General features: G+C 35.1%; 1 protein-coding gene across 1 annotated transcript; it reads right to left on the reverse strand.

The window, feature by feature from the left end:
- Window positions 1–4,832: 4,832 nt before the first annotated feature.
- LOC122296282 (uncharacterized acetyltransferase At3g50280-like) lies at window positions 4,833–6,382 on the reverse strand. The gene has a single exon (XM_043105858.1). The coding sequence runs from the start codon at window positions 6,296–6,298 to the stop codon at window positions 4,913–4,915; it is 1,386 nt and encodes a 461-aa protein (XP_042961792.1). The 5' UTR covers window positions 6,299–6,382; the 3' UTR covers window positions 4,833–4,912.
- Between the last annotated feature and the right edge of the window lie 11,070 nt (window positions 6,383–17,452).

Raw genomic sequence — 17,452 nt, forward strand, 5'->3', positions numbered from 1 at the left:
ATAACATCATCCATCTTTCCCTTGAAGCCACAAAGGTTTCAGATTTATATTTCAAATATGTGCAGTTATCATGAGCTCTTCTGGAGCCTCAATGACATTTAAATCATATATATAAACTGCAATAATAGCTTGTTTCCATTTGCGTTTGGATTGATTTAGATCATATAAGGATCTTTGAAACTTGATAGAATACATATTTTCAGATGTATTCATATCAGAAGCTTCAGACATTTTCTATCCTTCAGGAATTTTCATATATATAAATATATATATATATCATGATCCAATGATCCATATAAATATGCAGTTAATCATGAATATCCAAACTCTCGGTAACTTTCAAGCTAATAAAAATCTCAATATGATTTCAACCACTTTAAAATCATATCAATATTGTTTCTTCGAGAAATTAACTTGTAATTTTTATATCACATTTTCATATTAAAAGTTTCAGGTTTTTTATATCATGTATATAAATATCCACTGATATTTAACAAAAATCATCTCTTTAGGTATTTGGACTTTAAGTCCATATTTATCACATTTTACTTAGTGATATTAATTCTGCAAGAATTGAGAAACTGACTCGTGATTTATATATCACATTTTTATTTCCTTTCCATAAATACCCACTGACATTCAACAAGCATCACTTCTTTAGGTGTTTGGACTATAAGTCCCGATGCATTATATTTTACTAGTGAATCAATTCTGCAGAAATTGTTTCTTTCAAATTTGGCCAATATTTTACGTCGTATTCTTCGACGATTCTTGATTCACTTTCATCATTACTTCTGGTAATGTCAATTGCCATCTCATATGGAAATACGTTGTCGACAACGATTTTATTTCTATCCATAATTTCTCCATTATTCATGAAATGTAACGAGATCTCGTTATTTTCAGGTACCTGTCCCTCTTCAAGGTAAGACATTTTCATGAAAAACCTCTTCAGGAAGCACTCTTCAAGAGTTTATATAGGAGAATTTTATATAGAGAATTTGGATGGACTTTATTACTTGTTTTGTGGGTATGGCCTCTTCAGGAGTACCAAATTATTTGTACATTTCTCTTTTGAAATGCAGTACCTTTTGTATCAATAGGTCTCACATACTTTCAGACTGCTGAATTTCTTAATTATCCTACAGGGATTTCAATCCTCGCTGGAATTTTAGCAGTTAGAATATGAGACATTTTTATCTTATTGCATCCAAAATTTAATTATCATCTGAACTTCTGGTTCACATATGATAATTAAGATAACGTCGAATAATTTCATCTTATTTGCTTCAAGCAAATTTTTCTTTCCACTTCTGGTGGTAAGACTTTATAGTAAAAGAATCTTCTGATTTTTTTATGGACGTCCATATGAAAATCATTCGACTTATCGTAATGGATTTTGGATGATCAAGATAACCATAAAAAGATACAAATATTTTGAATCATATCACCTTTTGATGCATCATAATATTTGATTCAATAATTTGTATAATATCATCTCAAAGAGAAAGCTTACAGCTTTTCCAATACGAGCTTCTAGCCCGAAAAGATATTCATTATCACGTCCAATCTCTTAGTTTCTTTGAATGAAACGCATCATTCTTTTCATTTCAGGGAATAGAATGATATAAATTCATTATCATTCACTTCAGGGAATGATATAGATCTAGTAAGACGTGACTAATGATTCTTATCAAAAGCTCATTATTTTACTCAGTCACTGAAAGACCTGATACAAATTTAGAATATATTGTGAAGGTTTGCATTTCATATTGCTACTTCAGGAACATACTCGATATTGCTATTTCAGGAGCACATTTGAGACGTTCATTCAAATATATATTCTTTCCACAATTTCAATTATGCAACTTTAGGTGCATAAATCATAATGAGCTTTTGGTACACGTATCACTCATTTAAATTATGAGGTACTCAATAAAATTATTGATTTAGGGCGATCCTTCAGGGATACTCCATTTCCATTCTCAGATAAATCATATCAATAATTTATAACAAGTATAAAAGAACAAATAAAACTTTTATCTTAGAGATTTCAAATAATATATTGAAAAACTTACTTGAAATAAAAGACTATTATCTTCAGTATCATCTGAACTTTCGTGCACAAACCCAAAATCTTGTGAATCAGATTCATCTTCCATAAGCACCTACCAACCTATTTTTTATTATAAAGATAGTTGGTCAGCTGCATGCTTTCATTCTGATCACAGCTCTACTTCTGTCATGTGCTCAACAACCAAAAAGGACAGAGATGCTGGTTCACATGCTCAACTACCAATTCACTGGAAATTCTCCTCCAAAATACATTTACAGCAACACCCATCCACTCTCTCAACCACAATGTCAACTTGCATGCGTGGGCCTACAAAATAAAATAAAAAAATATGATAGTGACGTAATTGAAATAAATTCTTATCACAAAACGTGTGCTTATCTCATCGGGCAGGATGTGCTATAGCACCAAGCACCAAAGCCACCTCCATTGACAAGACAAAATGGTTAGTGAAGAGTGGGGTCATCTCCATGACTTTCCTCTCACTTTTTATTTTTTATTTTTTTTAATTTTTCTGGGTTATGGTAGAATCCGATTGCGGAGGAATTTAGAGTAGTTGGGGAAAAACAAAACGAAGCCAGCAACCACAAGTCAAAGCCGTCGCTATTGACGGATCGTATGGTTTCCTTTTTTTTTTTTTTTCATTCTTTCTTTAGTTCCCAGTCGTCTTCATGAATCCGCTGGATTTGCTGGTCTTTCATGCTGGAAACAGCATGGATGAGATGGAGGGTATCAGCAAGCCGTCGTGACCCACTCGTACGATACGTAGAGAGGGGATGCTTTGCCTGGGCTCAGAAAATAGAAACGGAGATTCCCTTCCAGTCGGCGACGATCTGGTGTATCGTGGTTACGTCGTGCGAGTACATGGCCTCATAGAGGGCGAGAACCACCCTTTGATTACTGAAATCGGTTTCCTCCAGTTCGTCAAGTCCCTGCCAAGCATCAGAAAAGATTATGCAGGAAATTCAGGGGAAAATAAAGAAATTAAAATCACAGAGAGTGGAGGAATCGATTTTGGTGGAGCTGCTTCTCAATTCTCTCATTAGAAACCATAGAGAGAAAAATTCAATCGTCGATCCCCACAAAGAGTTCGCCAAAATCAGAGATGGCTTTTGCAAAGAGAGTGAGAGGAAAGAGAAGAGGGAGCAAGATAGAGACGGAGAGTAATCGTGCTGATAACGTGTTATGAAACTTAATGAAAATAAGAGAACGTGTTATGAAACTTAATGAAAAGAAGAGAATTTCAAGAGATTGAGAGAAAGCGAGAGAGGAGATTCTCTTATTGATCTGTATATCATATAATATCAATATACCCATATATATAGGGTTACAAAATAGACTATGCTTTTGACGACTAGTACTATGCGTTTGATGGCTAGCTAACTATGCTTTTGATGACTAGCACTATGCATTTGACGGCTAGTTAAATATGATCATACAATTCAAAATGGTTTATAACAGTGCAAGATTTCCAAATAGAAAATAAACATAATCTCATAAGAAGTATAAAAAAACAAGTGGGAAATAAAACCAGGGTTGGCCAAGTATACCTTTCAGAAAGACTGCTCTGATGAACGTTCATGAAAGCTTTTAGGATAAGGATAAGGATAAGGATAAGGATAATGATAATGATAATGATAAGAGCTTTGCTATTTATAAACTCCTACACTAAACGCCACACTTTTTTATTTTTTATTTTTAAATTCATAATGCTGATCCCTTGACTCGATAATGTTTTTTGGAGAAATATTTTTTGCAGTCGGGAAATGCAGTCAGCGTGCAGTCGTGGAGAAAAAAGTGAATTAATACGAGACCTACATGAAAAAAAAATATTTTTATAACTTTTTTTTATTCATGTAGGTCCCCCTGAATATAAAATAATTTTTTTATAATTTTTTTTATTCATTCCGTACAGCCAACTGCACGCCGACTGTATTTATCGACTGTATCTAGCAAAGCCATTTTTTTTGTCAAGAGACTTGACAGCTACCGGGGAGGGTGGCTTGTTTGATTCTTAAAAGTTTTGGCAGGTATTGCTATGTTAACATTTTTTAAAACTATTTAAATATTTTTTAAAAATAAAAAAAAAATCACATATTCATTTAAAAACACTTACTTAATCACTAAAAAAAAAAAAATTCAAAAAAAAAATTCAAAACAGTTTTCGGTAAAAAATTTCGGTAATACCTTTCTGTGGGATTAGTGTTTTACATGTAAAATATATCGAATTTGACTTTTCCACGAAAGATTGAATTGTGACTTGTGAGGGCGCACAAAGCCAGAAAAATGCAACTGGCCATGGCAGAGTGTGAGTCCCGGGCACCAGCCCACACACATCCGTCGAGGGGCATCAACCGAAAAACATGGTTTTGAAAGATAGTTTCGTTATGACTGCGATGCCGCAAGGGAAAGAAACGCTTTTGAAGATTGTGAATGGTCAATAGATAAGTATTATTAGCACTAATTTTAATTGATTTTAATGGTAGGCGATGTTTTTGTACATATAGTTTATGCCTGAGACTTTTGCCAGATTCTCACAGATCGGATTTCTAATGGGAAAGAAGGTAGTTTCGTTATGACTGCGATGCCGCAAGGGAAAGAAACGCTTTTGAAGATTGTGAATGGTCAATAGATAAGTATTATTAGCACTAATTTTAATTGATTTTAATGGTAGGCGATATTTTTGTACATAAAGTTTATGCCTGAGACTTTTGCCGGATTCTCACAGATCGGATTTCTAATGGGAAAGAAGGGGGCGAAAAGAAACACCAACGTGATAAATCAATTTTACGATCCAAAAATAGCTACACATTGATGATTAAATGTTTCTGGCTGAAGTTAATTAGATGTAACAGCATCCATGAATTCTGACTCATTTCCCATAGCCTTCAACGTCTCCGGCGGAAGGCAAGCTTCGATGTCAATGCCTCCTTCCTCTGCCGCAGGAAAAACTGTAACCTTCCCATTAGTTTTGTTCGCAGAACCGCTTCGCACAGCCACCGGTCTTCCCCATCCGAAGTCATTACCATACACGTTGAACCGCGGCGAGCTGCTCGTGCCCAAAGCATTACTAGTCAAGCTACCAAATGTAAGTATCCTAGGGCTTTCCACCCATGACTCCAAAAGGCTCCTAACTTTTTCTCCTGTGTGCAAAGCAACCATCTTGTTCATTTCCCAGGCTGCATGACCAAGTCCACCTTCAAGTAGATCACCTGCTTTAACGGTCACGGTCCCTGCAAGCACTGCATTTCCAAAATAATTCTCAGGCAATGGTGGCTGCAATCTTGTTCTAGCTCCTATTAGCAAGTTGAAAGAGACTTTTTGATTTGGGTCTAGGTTTTGGCTACGAATTACAGACCGCCAAAAATGAGTTAAGACTGCCTGTAGAGAGGATACCCGGTTGGTCATGCCAATCTCAGCATTGGCCTTTGCTTTCAGTTCTGCAATCTTTTCTTTTGTGAAATGAAAAATTCTTTCTTTCATCGACAGCGGAATGAGGCTATCAGAGAGCTTTTGGGGAGGAATCCGGATAGGACAATCAGTACCATCAAGGAACCAACGTCTGAGAGCTGGATGTTTGGATATTTGATTGAAACCCCTGGAGATTTCGGACCAAGAATTGAAGAAATGCCAAAAGGACGTGCCGTCTGCAACTGCATGGTTAAGGGTGCAACCGATGAAGATGCCATCGACAAGCTCAGTGACTTGCACTCCGAGCAAGGGCTTAGAAGTGCCCTCACAGTTTTGCACTCCGTTGAGTGGGAAAAAGGAGTGGACAAGTCGATCGGGAACGTAGACAGGCTCGAGAATATCGGCAATCGTAACAACACCATTGGCTGTGGCGTGTACAAACTGTGCTCCAGCGTTGTTGCAATCGATAAAATAGGAGGTGGAGTTGTCGTCATTTTGGATGGAGACAAGGCGGCCGGCGAGGGGATTGAAGAAGTCCAGCGTGCGGGAAAGGGAGGTTCTGAGGTGTTGGATTATTGAGCTTTCTGATGAGTACTCTCTGATCTCTTGTGCGGCTTTGGGTTTGTGGAAAAGGAGTCCCTTCTGGATGGGGCCTAGTAGAAGGAGCTGGAGATCCCATGGAGTCAAGTGAATTCTCTCATGAGTTGGGCACTCCTTGTGACTCGCCGCTTTGACTGAACTTGTTGAGATGAGTTGAATGTCCGCCATGTCAGTTTCTTCTGCGACTGCTTGCTTTTGTCCTTGTTCCTGCATATTTTGCTAAAGGTTGGAGGAGATGATAGCTACAATCCAACTAACAATTTATTTAGAACTTATCAATAAAATAATAATTTTTTAAAGAATATAGCAGTGCACATATGACGAATATTCTAGTGGGAACTCCCACAAAACTGCAATGGGGACATGGCAGCTGGCACAAAAGCTGACAAAATGAATGACAGGCTGTTCCAATCCAGACACAGGAATCATAACCACAAAAAAACAAGCAGCCCAGTACAAATGGACCACAACAAATTAGAGGCGAATAATGATGTATAAAAAAGAAAATAATTTATATTTGAACAACAGCGATTTGGTTGCAATTAATTTGATTCCCTTTAAAATTAGATAAAAGTAATACAGAAGCAATTCTCGAGACTTCAATACTCGCATATTCTCAAACCAATAACATGAGCACATATATAACTGTATACACCACAAAATGAGTAAATTTACATTTTTCCTCTGATCAGGCTGCATCTTAGCAACAGAGCATTAGAGTTCTTCGAAGCAATAAACCAATAGGCGCAGCTAAGGCCTTGACTCACACTCAAAGAGTCAAAACCCAGATCAAAAACCCAAAAGTTAAACCAAATTTCAATCGTTCAATGACCCAGAAACCCAAAATAACTAAATAAATTAAACTGGCACTCTAATGTCTAGATCAACATGGAAAAAATTGAAAACAATAACACAAGCGACTGAAACCCAATTTCAAAATTCATGGTCGCGAGGAAAAAAAAAAGATGAAGCTCAAGAAAAGGAAAACCCAATTTCAAATTTATGGGATTGAACTAACAAATAAAGACTTATTGTGGCACCTAAATCGAGCCTTGTAAAGAAGAAAGGATAGGAACGTCGAATGGACAAGAAACTTGGCGAAAGCCTCTAAATATAGCTGGAGACGAAGATGTTACATATCATTCATATAAGTGTGAGTTTTTTAAAAATGGTTGTCTAAACTTCGGTAGATAAAAAAAATGGCTGAGGGCTTCCGCCATTGTAGAAAAATGACTGAGGGTTTTTTTGGCATTGAAATACAAGAGACTGATCTGAACCGGTTCAAGTAAACTTTAATGAACCTGGTCTACATATAATGTGTACCATGGCTTCACTTAAATAGTGGCTTATACAAATAATTTTTCTCTTTTAAAATTTCAAATACATTAAATTAAAATTAAATTTAATATTTTTCTTTTTTTTAAGTTGTAGTAAATTGTAAATGGATAGCTATTTATTGAAAAAATATAATTGTAAGTATAATTGTGTACTAATTTATGCACTAATGTGATGTGATTGGTCTAAAAATAAATTTTATTAAAAATAATATTAATTTAAATTTTAAATATAAATAAATTAATATTAATAAATAGATTAGTACACGATTGTATTTATATATAGTAAAATTCTATTTATTTTCTGGATTTAATTATTGACCGTATAAAACAAAGGAAAAAGGTTCAAAATCGTGCATCCATATCTGTGCGTGCCCGCCTGTAAAGCATATATCTTATAAGAAAAAGAAATGAAAAAAATTCCTAATGTTATAAACTATCTTGAATTGTATGACCACATTTAGCTAGCCGTCAAATGCATAGTGTATAGTGCTAGCATAGTACTAGCATAGTGAGTTGGCCGACAATGCATAGTGCTAGCATAGTCTCTTTTGTAACCCTATATATATGGGTATATTGATGTTATATGATATACAGATCAATAAGAAGAATTCTCTCTTTCTTTCTCCTGAAAGCTCTCTCTATTTCTAACTATTTACAACACGTTATCAGCACGAGCTTGAGCCAACTAGCATGCCGCCTGCCATTCTGTGTTCTTCAGAAATCAGATACCCACCGTCGACGACGAAAAAGATCATTCACGGTCTGATCTTGTTCCGGTTGAAACCATGAAGATCGACTCTGGGAGTTTCTTCTCTAGAATCCTCCACTCCTGCAACCTCTTGAGTCCGACGGCCAAGAAAACCCAGGAGATGGTCGGCACGAAGTCGATCAAGATTTTGCTGAAACCCCCAAATCCGAAGGCTGCGGCGTCATCTCCTTTTTAGATCTGAATTCGGATACTCCTCTAAAGAGCACTCCGTCCCAGGCGTTATCAATCTGAGAGACGACGAGCTTAGGCTTGAGGTGTTGGCCATGCTTGACCGTATCCACACTGCCAAAGTTTTCGGTTCTTCTGGTTTGCTACCAGGAGCTCTAGAACAGCATCGCCTAACGACTACGAAGGGAGAGAATCGCTGAGATTTTATACCCTTATGTTTTCAATTTTTGCTTATTATCACATGATCTGTAAAGCTATAATATATTCACTTCAGATCTGGGCATAGAAGCTCGTCCTCTCTTGATACACAGCACTACGACGACGATAACTTCACAGCTGTAGCTTCGGATCCGGAGCCTACTCCAGCTTCCCAGCCGCCGCAAGTGACTTTTCCAGAGAATTTCCTGTAGAAGGTGATGTTGCCGTCGGCCACGCATCTGCTTCACCGGAGATATTTTCATTCGATGATCCCGATTTGTTCACTGAGATCCTCTCTGCCCATGGCTGTCCGGCCTTGAGCTTGCGATCATCTTGATTTGAAGAGATTGGCTTCAATTTCTGGGCTACGTTTGAAATGGTCTATTTCCATTTCTCAATCTCGGTCTGCAACTCTGTTGACCAACCCACAATCATGGCTGATGAGCATCACCATGAGGAGCTTAAGCAGGAGTCTTTGATTGAGAAGATATCGGAGAAGATATAGGAGAAGATAAGCAGCTCTGGCAGTACCACCACCTGCTCTCAAGCACCAGAAGATTGCTCCATCGGCTCCGATCACCCACTCGATGTCGCCGAAAAAAAAAGAGGGAAAAAGACCAACAGCTGGCTGATCGGCACAGAAGTAGCCATCGGTGAATGATTTCAGTCTTGGTACCAAAGAAAGAACAATTCAGAAAAGTGCGCCAGATGATTTCATTTCCGTGTACTGGTTGCTGGAGATGACCCCACTTCACCAACCATTTTGTCCTTGTCCAGGGAAGTGGCTTTGGTGCTGGTGCTTGGTGCTATAGCACATCCTACCCGACGAGATAAGTCTACATTTTATGATCAGACTTTATTTCAATTACCTTACTATCACATTTTATATTTTATTTTGTAGGTCCATGCATGCAAGTTGAGCATGTGAACCAACATCTCTCTCATTTTTTTTTGGTTGCCGAGCACATGACAAAAATAGAACTGTGATCAGATTCAAAGCATGCAACTGACCAACTATCTTTATAATAAAATAAAATAAATATAATAGGTTGGTGGGTGGACTTTTTGGCCTTATGATGGTTGCTGCCCGCCTACACTCCTGCAGCCTGCTACTACTGATTAACAAGGAAAAGGGGCTGTGAGGAATCATTCAGTACGCTGCGTGTGTATGGTTTTGATAATTCTGAACTTAAGTAAGTTTTTAATATATTATTGTTGAGATGAATATTTATGATTATATTCATTATTATTACTTGATAAACTCTATGTTTATTTACATAGTTTAGATACAAGTTTTATTTATTGATGATATGATTTATCTGAGAATAGAAATGGAGCATCTCTGAAGGATCGCCCTAAATCAATAACAGCTTTTGAGTATCTCATAATTTAAATGATTGATAATTGTACTAAAAACTCATTATGATTTATGCACCTGAAGTTGCATAATTGAAATTGTGGAAAGAATATATATTTGAATGAACGTCTCGAATGTGCTCCTAAAGTAGCAATATCGAGTATGCTCCTGAAGTAGTAATATAAAATGTAAATGTTCACAATATATTATAAATTTGTATCAAATCTTTCAGTGACTGAACAAAATAATGAGCTTTTAATAAGAATCATTATTCACGTCTTACTAGATCTACATCATTCCCTGAAGTGAATAATAATGAATTTATATCATTCTATTCCATGAATTGAAAAGAATGCGTTTCATTCAAAGAAACTAAGAGATTGGACGTGATAATGAATATCTTTTCGGGCCAGAAGCTCGTATTGGAAAAGCTGTAAGCTTTCTCTTTGAGATGATATTATACAAATTATTGAATCAAATATTATGATGCATCAAAAGGTGATATGATTCAAAATATTTGTATCTTTTCATGGTTATCTTGATCATCCAAAATCAATTATGATAAGTCGAATGATTTTCATATGGACATCCATAAAAGAACCAGAAGATTCTTTTACTATAAAGTCTTACCACCAGAAGTGGAAAGAAAAGATTTGCCAGAAGCAAATAAGATGAAATTATTCGATGTTATCTTGATTATCATATGTGAACCAGAAGTTCAGATAATAATTAAATTTTGGATGCAATAAGATAAAAATGTCTCATATTCTAGCTGCTAAAATCCCAGCGAGGATTGAAGTCCCTGAAGGACAATTAAGAAATTCAGCAGTCTAATGAACATAAGACATGTCTAAAGGCATGTGAGACTTATTGATACAAAAGATAGAGCATCTCAAAAAAAGAAAGGCATAAATAATTGGTGCTCCTGAAGAGGCCATACCCACAAAACAAGCAATAAAGTCCATCTTGATTTTCTGTATAAAATTCTCCTATATAAACTCTTGAAGAGTATAAATCTCCTGAAGAGTGCCTCCTGAAGAGATTTTTCATGAAAATGTCTTCCCTTGAAGAGGGACAGGTACCTGAAAATAACGAGATCTCGTTACATTTCATGAATAATGGAGAAATTATGGATAGAAATAAAATCGTTGTCGACAACGTATTTCCATATGAGATGGCAATTGACATTACCAGAAGTAATGATGAAAGTGAATCAAGAATCGTCGAAGAATACGACGTAAAATATTGGCCAAATTTGAAAGAAACAATTCCTGCAGAATTGATTCACTAGTAAAATATGATGCATCGGGACTTATAGTCCAAACACCTAAAAGAGGTGATGCTTGTTGAATGTCAGTGGGTATTTATAGAAAGGAAATAAAAATGTGATATATAAATCACGAGTCAGTTTCTCAATTCCTGCAAAATTGATATCACTAAGTAAAATGTGATAAATATGGACTTGAAGTCCAAATACCTAAAGAGATGATTTTTGTTAAATATCAGTGGATATTTATATACATGATATAAAAAGCCCGAAGCTTTTAAATGAAAAGGTGATATAGAAATCACAAGTTAGTTTCTTGAAGAAACAATATTTATATGTTTTTAAAGTGGTTGAAATCATATTGAGATTTTTATTAGCTTGAAAGTTACCGAGAGTTTGGATTGCATGATTAACTGCATATTTATATGGATCATTGGATTATGATATATATATGAAAATCCCTGAAGGATAGAAAATGCCTGAAACCTCTAATCTGAATGCATCAAGAAATATGTATTCTGTCAAGTTTCAAAGATCCTTATATGATCTAAAGCAATCCAAACGCAAATGGAAACAAGCTATTATTGCAGTTTATATATATGATTTAAATGTCATTGAGGCTCCAGAAGAGCTCATGGAAACTGCACATATTTGAAATATTATTTTATTATCTTGAAGCAAGAATTATAGAAATTTGAGGCACTTTGCCTCATTCTTCAAACGCTCTTGTTCTTCAAGAATCTGCATGGCATCCCTATCTAAAGGGGTGGGCAATCGAAAAGAAGATTTAAGCAAGGATTTTAAATTCCTATTCTCTTGCTTTATTGATTCTATCTTCATGTTGGACTCCAGAAGAAGTCGCTAAAGTATAGCAATATTCTCGTGGAGATTGTCAACTCCACAAGTTCTGGATTGCAGTCGCTGAGAAAATGCGACAATGGATGATGAGTATCGGGTACCGAGACTCACAAGCTCATAGATAGCTTCATTATCTGACCTATGAGTCAGATCATTATATTGCATGATAGCACCTGTGGTAGTAGCAGGTACATCTGATGAACTAGGTGCAGAGTACCTCATATATTGGCCACGAGAAGATCGTTGAGCCATTGCAGGATAAGAATGCAAAAAGATATTGCAGAGTAAAAATGCAGTATGATTACAGAAAATTGAAGAAGATGAGATGCGAATGAAGATGAGCTGAATATCTCTTTTATAGAGAAAATTATGATACAGCATCTCTCGTGAAGCAAGAGAAAAAAAACGAAATATAGCTTCATAGCTCTGCGGCGCTTGACAGCACGCCTGACAGCTGCGGTGCCTGACAGCACGCCTGACACCTACAGAAGATTTGAAAATCCGCAGTGCTTGTCTGATCTTAAAAGGCTAGCCACCGTTTTTTTTTTTTTTTTTTAAAAATGAGGTTAGCGGTTTAATGTTGATGAATTCTCCACTAACTATGTTATTTACAAGAACTCCAGAAGAGTAGTTATGAGCAGAAAGATGCAGTTGTGATTATTTTATCAACATGGATCAAGTCCACAGTTAGTTGGATGTACAGATGCGAGTTATCTTTCAGATACACACAAGAAGACCTGTTATTATGCACTACCAACTGCAACATTTAAGAAGATTATGCAGAACATTGGAATGCGGAGGTTTGAAGACCTGTTATCATGCACTTTTCAGGAGAAGTAATGTCTTGAAGACTTGTGCTGATTGTACTCTTTTTCCTTCGCTAAGGTTTTATCCCACTGGGTTTTCCTTTGCAAAGTTTTAATGAGGCAATCCTAAATCACTCGGCGATACACATGAATACTGTACTCTTTTTCCTTCGCCATTGGTTTTTTCCCACAGGGTTTTTCCTTGGCAAGGTTTTAACGAGGCATGTTCTTTAAATATGGTCATCCAAAGGGGAAGTGTTATAAACTATCTTGAATTGTATGACCACATTTAGCTAGCCGTCAAATGCATAGTGCATAGTGCTAGCATAGTCTCTTTTGTAACCCTATATATATGGGTATATTGATGTTATATGATATACAGATCAATAAGAAGAATTCTCTCTTTCTTTCTCCTGAAAGCTCTCTCTATTTCTAACTATTTACAACACCTAAAGCATATTTCCTGACACCAGTGTCTTTCTCGAAAACATCTCCCACATTTTAAATGCAGTACTGACCGGCCTAATTTGTCTCACAAGAAACCACAGATTTGGCTTGGAACAATGAATAAGAATGTGGAGGAAATATACGATGTCGCTAACAAATTTAAGTAACCACACCACCTAACACCCACTTGATAAAATAGGAAAAAAAAAATCCCAGTTATTATTTAAGTATACAACATCAATAAACCAAAAATCTCACAAAACACAGATCAAATAAACATAAAATCTTAGATCCAGTCAACACAAATTAGTTATCTAATCCACTAGATTTTCATCATCATGATAGGTATTCAGAAATTGGTATAAAGTTCCACACTATGTAAAATTGTCAATCTTAAAACTTTTTTTTTTTTTTCAAAGTAGTAAATTCACTTAATCTCATACAATAAATTAACGAAACCTTCAACTAGAAGAGTACCAAGAAATTCTAGTATATCAACTCTAAAATTGAGGTCGTCATGATGCTCCTCTCGACCATGGTGCGTCCATAATAGAGCATGATTGTCATACGAATTCTCAAAACTGAAATCAGAATCTTGATCTTTCATCTCACGATCACCAATATCCTACGCTGTTAGACATCGTGTTAACTCTACAACCTGTCAATATAAATCATCAATCATCATATCTTATTTTAAAAATTAAAAAAGTTGAATTATTTATTATATTTTATTTGAAAATTTAGAAAAGTTACAATATTTATATGAGATGAGATATCTCATCCACCAAACCAAACTTGGAAAATGATCCACTTACCTAAAGGTGGGGGCCAATTTTATAAGAAAAATTATATTTACGATCACATACACTATACACCAATATGTGATTTGTCATTTTCGTCTTTTTATTTAAACATACATATATTGATGTATAAATATATGTATTTAAATAAAATAATAAAAATGACAAATCATATGTTGATGTGTGGTGTGGAGATGCTACATAGCATTTCTCATTTATGATATTAAAATTTATCTTTAATCGTTAGTGACATGGTTGCATTGATTATTTAAAAATAAATTATAAAAAATTGTAAATGTATTATTATCCTAATTCTTTTGCGTAGGATCGATGAAAATTTGCTACAACTTTTTAGTGGATTTTTAATAAGGTTTGGATCTAAAAATTTGTGATGTGTTTTTTTAATCTCACCTGACTTGTTAATTAAGATTTATTATATATTGTATTAAAAATTTGTACACTACCGTTGCATTATATTCTTAATTTTCATATAAATAAAATGCTACGTCTCGAATCATATAAATTTCATGTCATGTGCGATTTATTTTATTTTATAACTTCCACATTTGATTTTTCTGGAAGTTCATTAGCCATCAACATAAATTTTTACCACACATCCTACATCATTGCCAAACCAATGCATGTGTGCAAATTTGTGCACTCACTAATATTAACACATCATCTATCATGGTAACTTTAGGAATTAACAGTATACTATAAAGATATACATGTCCATTTTTCTATAAAAAGAGACACAACATTAACATCAATACCAGTATATCCATTTACTGACTTAGAGTCACTTTCCAAACTTGCTCTTTGTATTAATCGTTTCACCAGTCGCTAGTATCATTGCTGACTTCATAGGTTGGTCTGCCTTTCAAAATCTCGTGTAATCCAATTTCTCAACCTTATTCCTGATATCACCTTGATGAATTTTTACCGTAAAAATGAATAGTACCTCACTAAATAAGTTCTCAGGAAAGATTGGAGGGTCACAATAGTCTCGCTTAAATTCAATCTCTTAGACAGAACCTCCTTAGACAATACATATCCATACTACCATACCAAAGCTCTACTTCTACCAAAAGAACCTAGCTCTGATACCACTTTTTGAGAATTTAGATTTTCCAAATTCACCCCCTAAGATCTGCCCCTTGCAGGAATATAAAAAAAAATAGAAAAATAGATTTTATATGGAAAACTCTCAAAATAGGAGAAAAACCATCAGACCTAGATAAGAAAATTTACTATGTAAAAAATTATTACAATCATAATTTTTTTCCTCACCTCAAAAACACCTACAAAACTTCCCCATTGCAAAATTTTAATTCAAACCTCTTCTCATTTTATAAAAAAGGCCAATAGAAAATTTTAATTAAAGTCAAACGTTACTGAATAAGATTTTTGACTGATGCACTTTATTGAGGAGGCTAAACCCCTTTTTATAGGCGTTGAACTTTTGCTCCTCCTTCATTCCAACCCATATGGGACTAATAAAAAAAAAGTAGAAAACCCAACATATATACATGTATATATGTATATATGTATGTTAAAGAGTCCAAAATGTCATCTATATTCGTTTAGGATCATGATACTTTGCATGTGACCATTGGGCATTATTATTTTTTAATAATTTTTAAACATTTAAAAAAATTACACAAATTCATAATAATAACTTTTTTAAATATTTTAAAAATAAAATAAAATACACTTGCAGCCAAATCCAAGGGAGCAAACTTAAGTCGCAAAGTAGCATAGTCAAATCCAAGGGAGCAAACCAAAGTAGCATTTTCCATTCCTTTATGTCTACGGTGGCTATCCTAGGAGTGCTACCCGCACCATACGGTACGGGGTAGCCCCCTCCCCGCACCCCGCCCCGCATGGTGCGGGGGTGGGGTTTTCCTCCCCGCCACCCGCCCCTGCATCCCCAGGGCGGGGTGCGGGGCAGATACCTAATCCGCTCTGCCTTATTTTCACTTCAAATATTAATTATATTTTATTATTTTAAAAAATTATTTCTAGATCTAAAAGTGATAAAAAAATATATTTTTATATCTAAATTGTAAATTTAAATTTTGTAAATATGACTATAATTTAAAAATTATGTAATTTTTAAATTTGCTAATGCATATCTTGAGTAAGTTGTAGTGTAGTAGTTTTTAAACCATATAATTTTTAAATTTACTAATGCATAATTTGTGAACAAGTCTAACAAATTATAATATATATATTTATATATACACAATTTGTAAAATATAAATATATATTTATATATATAAACATATATTTATGTTTTTGTATATATAAATATTTATGTTTATATATATATATAATATATATATAGGTGAGGGCGAGGCGAGGGAAATGCGGGGTGGGATTGGGCCCTCCCCGCCCCTTGCCCCCGCTAGGGGGACTAGATGCGGGGCAGTATATCCCGTCCCGTTGCGCGGGGGTGGGGCGGGGTAGCGGGATGCGGGGCCCGCTGCCCACCCCTAATCCTAGCCTAAAGGGTCCTATAATCGAGGGATCGACCAACCACTTGGAAATGAATCGAATGTCCAAACCACTCTTTATTAATGATGGAACACAATTATTACCAACCAACGCAAGTCGCAGATCAGGGTGAGGCTTAGAAACAGTATATATACCTCATCACGTGAAATGCAACTATAGCTAAATCCAATTCTTAAAACAATCAAAACAAAATACATTTCCACGATATAATTTCTAAATGCAAAAATCTTTCATAAACAACCTTCTTTTGTTTTGTTTTGATTTTATCTTTTAAATCGAATGGTAAGAAAATTGAATTTTTGCGACTAATTTATTACAACGAAAAGATTATTAACAATTAAAATATTTTTATTACAATAAATTGATCACAAAAATCTATATTTTTTTATAGTTATACGTAAGCAATGTGGAGTAGAGAAGTCTTAGAATATTAGTATTTTTTATTTTAATGGCATGAATTATCATTTTCTTTGTATATATCCTTCATAATTAAACTTTTGCCTATATTATTTTAAATAGAATTTATATACGGATTATAGAAAATTCTCATGGTCCCAAGTCAAGGCCCATCCACACTTACTACTCTACCAGGCTTAGTTAGTAGTTACCCGCAAATACGTTTCCGTTTTTAATTCCTAGTATTATAATGTATCATAGTAGAGGGAGGGCCCGAAGCTTTCCGGACACCAAGATGGACCGGTTGCCGGATTTGTACACATCGGATTTATAACGGGAAAGGAAGGGTCGGAAAAGAAACACCAACGTGGTAAAATAATTTTACGATTGATAAAAAATTCACAATAAAAACCCATATTAATCGATGGTTGTAATTTCTAGCTGAAG

This window comes from Carya illinoinensis, chromosome 2 (assembly GCF_018687715.1).
Source record: "Carya illinoinensis cultivar Pawnee chromosome 2, C.illinoinensisPawnee_v1, whole genome shotgun sequence".
Classification (NCBI taxonomy): domain Eukaryota; kingdom Viridiplantae; phylum Streptophyta; class Magnoliopsida; order Fagales; family Juglandaceae; genus Carya; species Carya illinoinensis.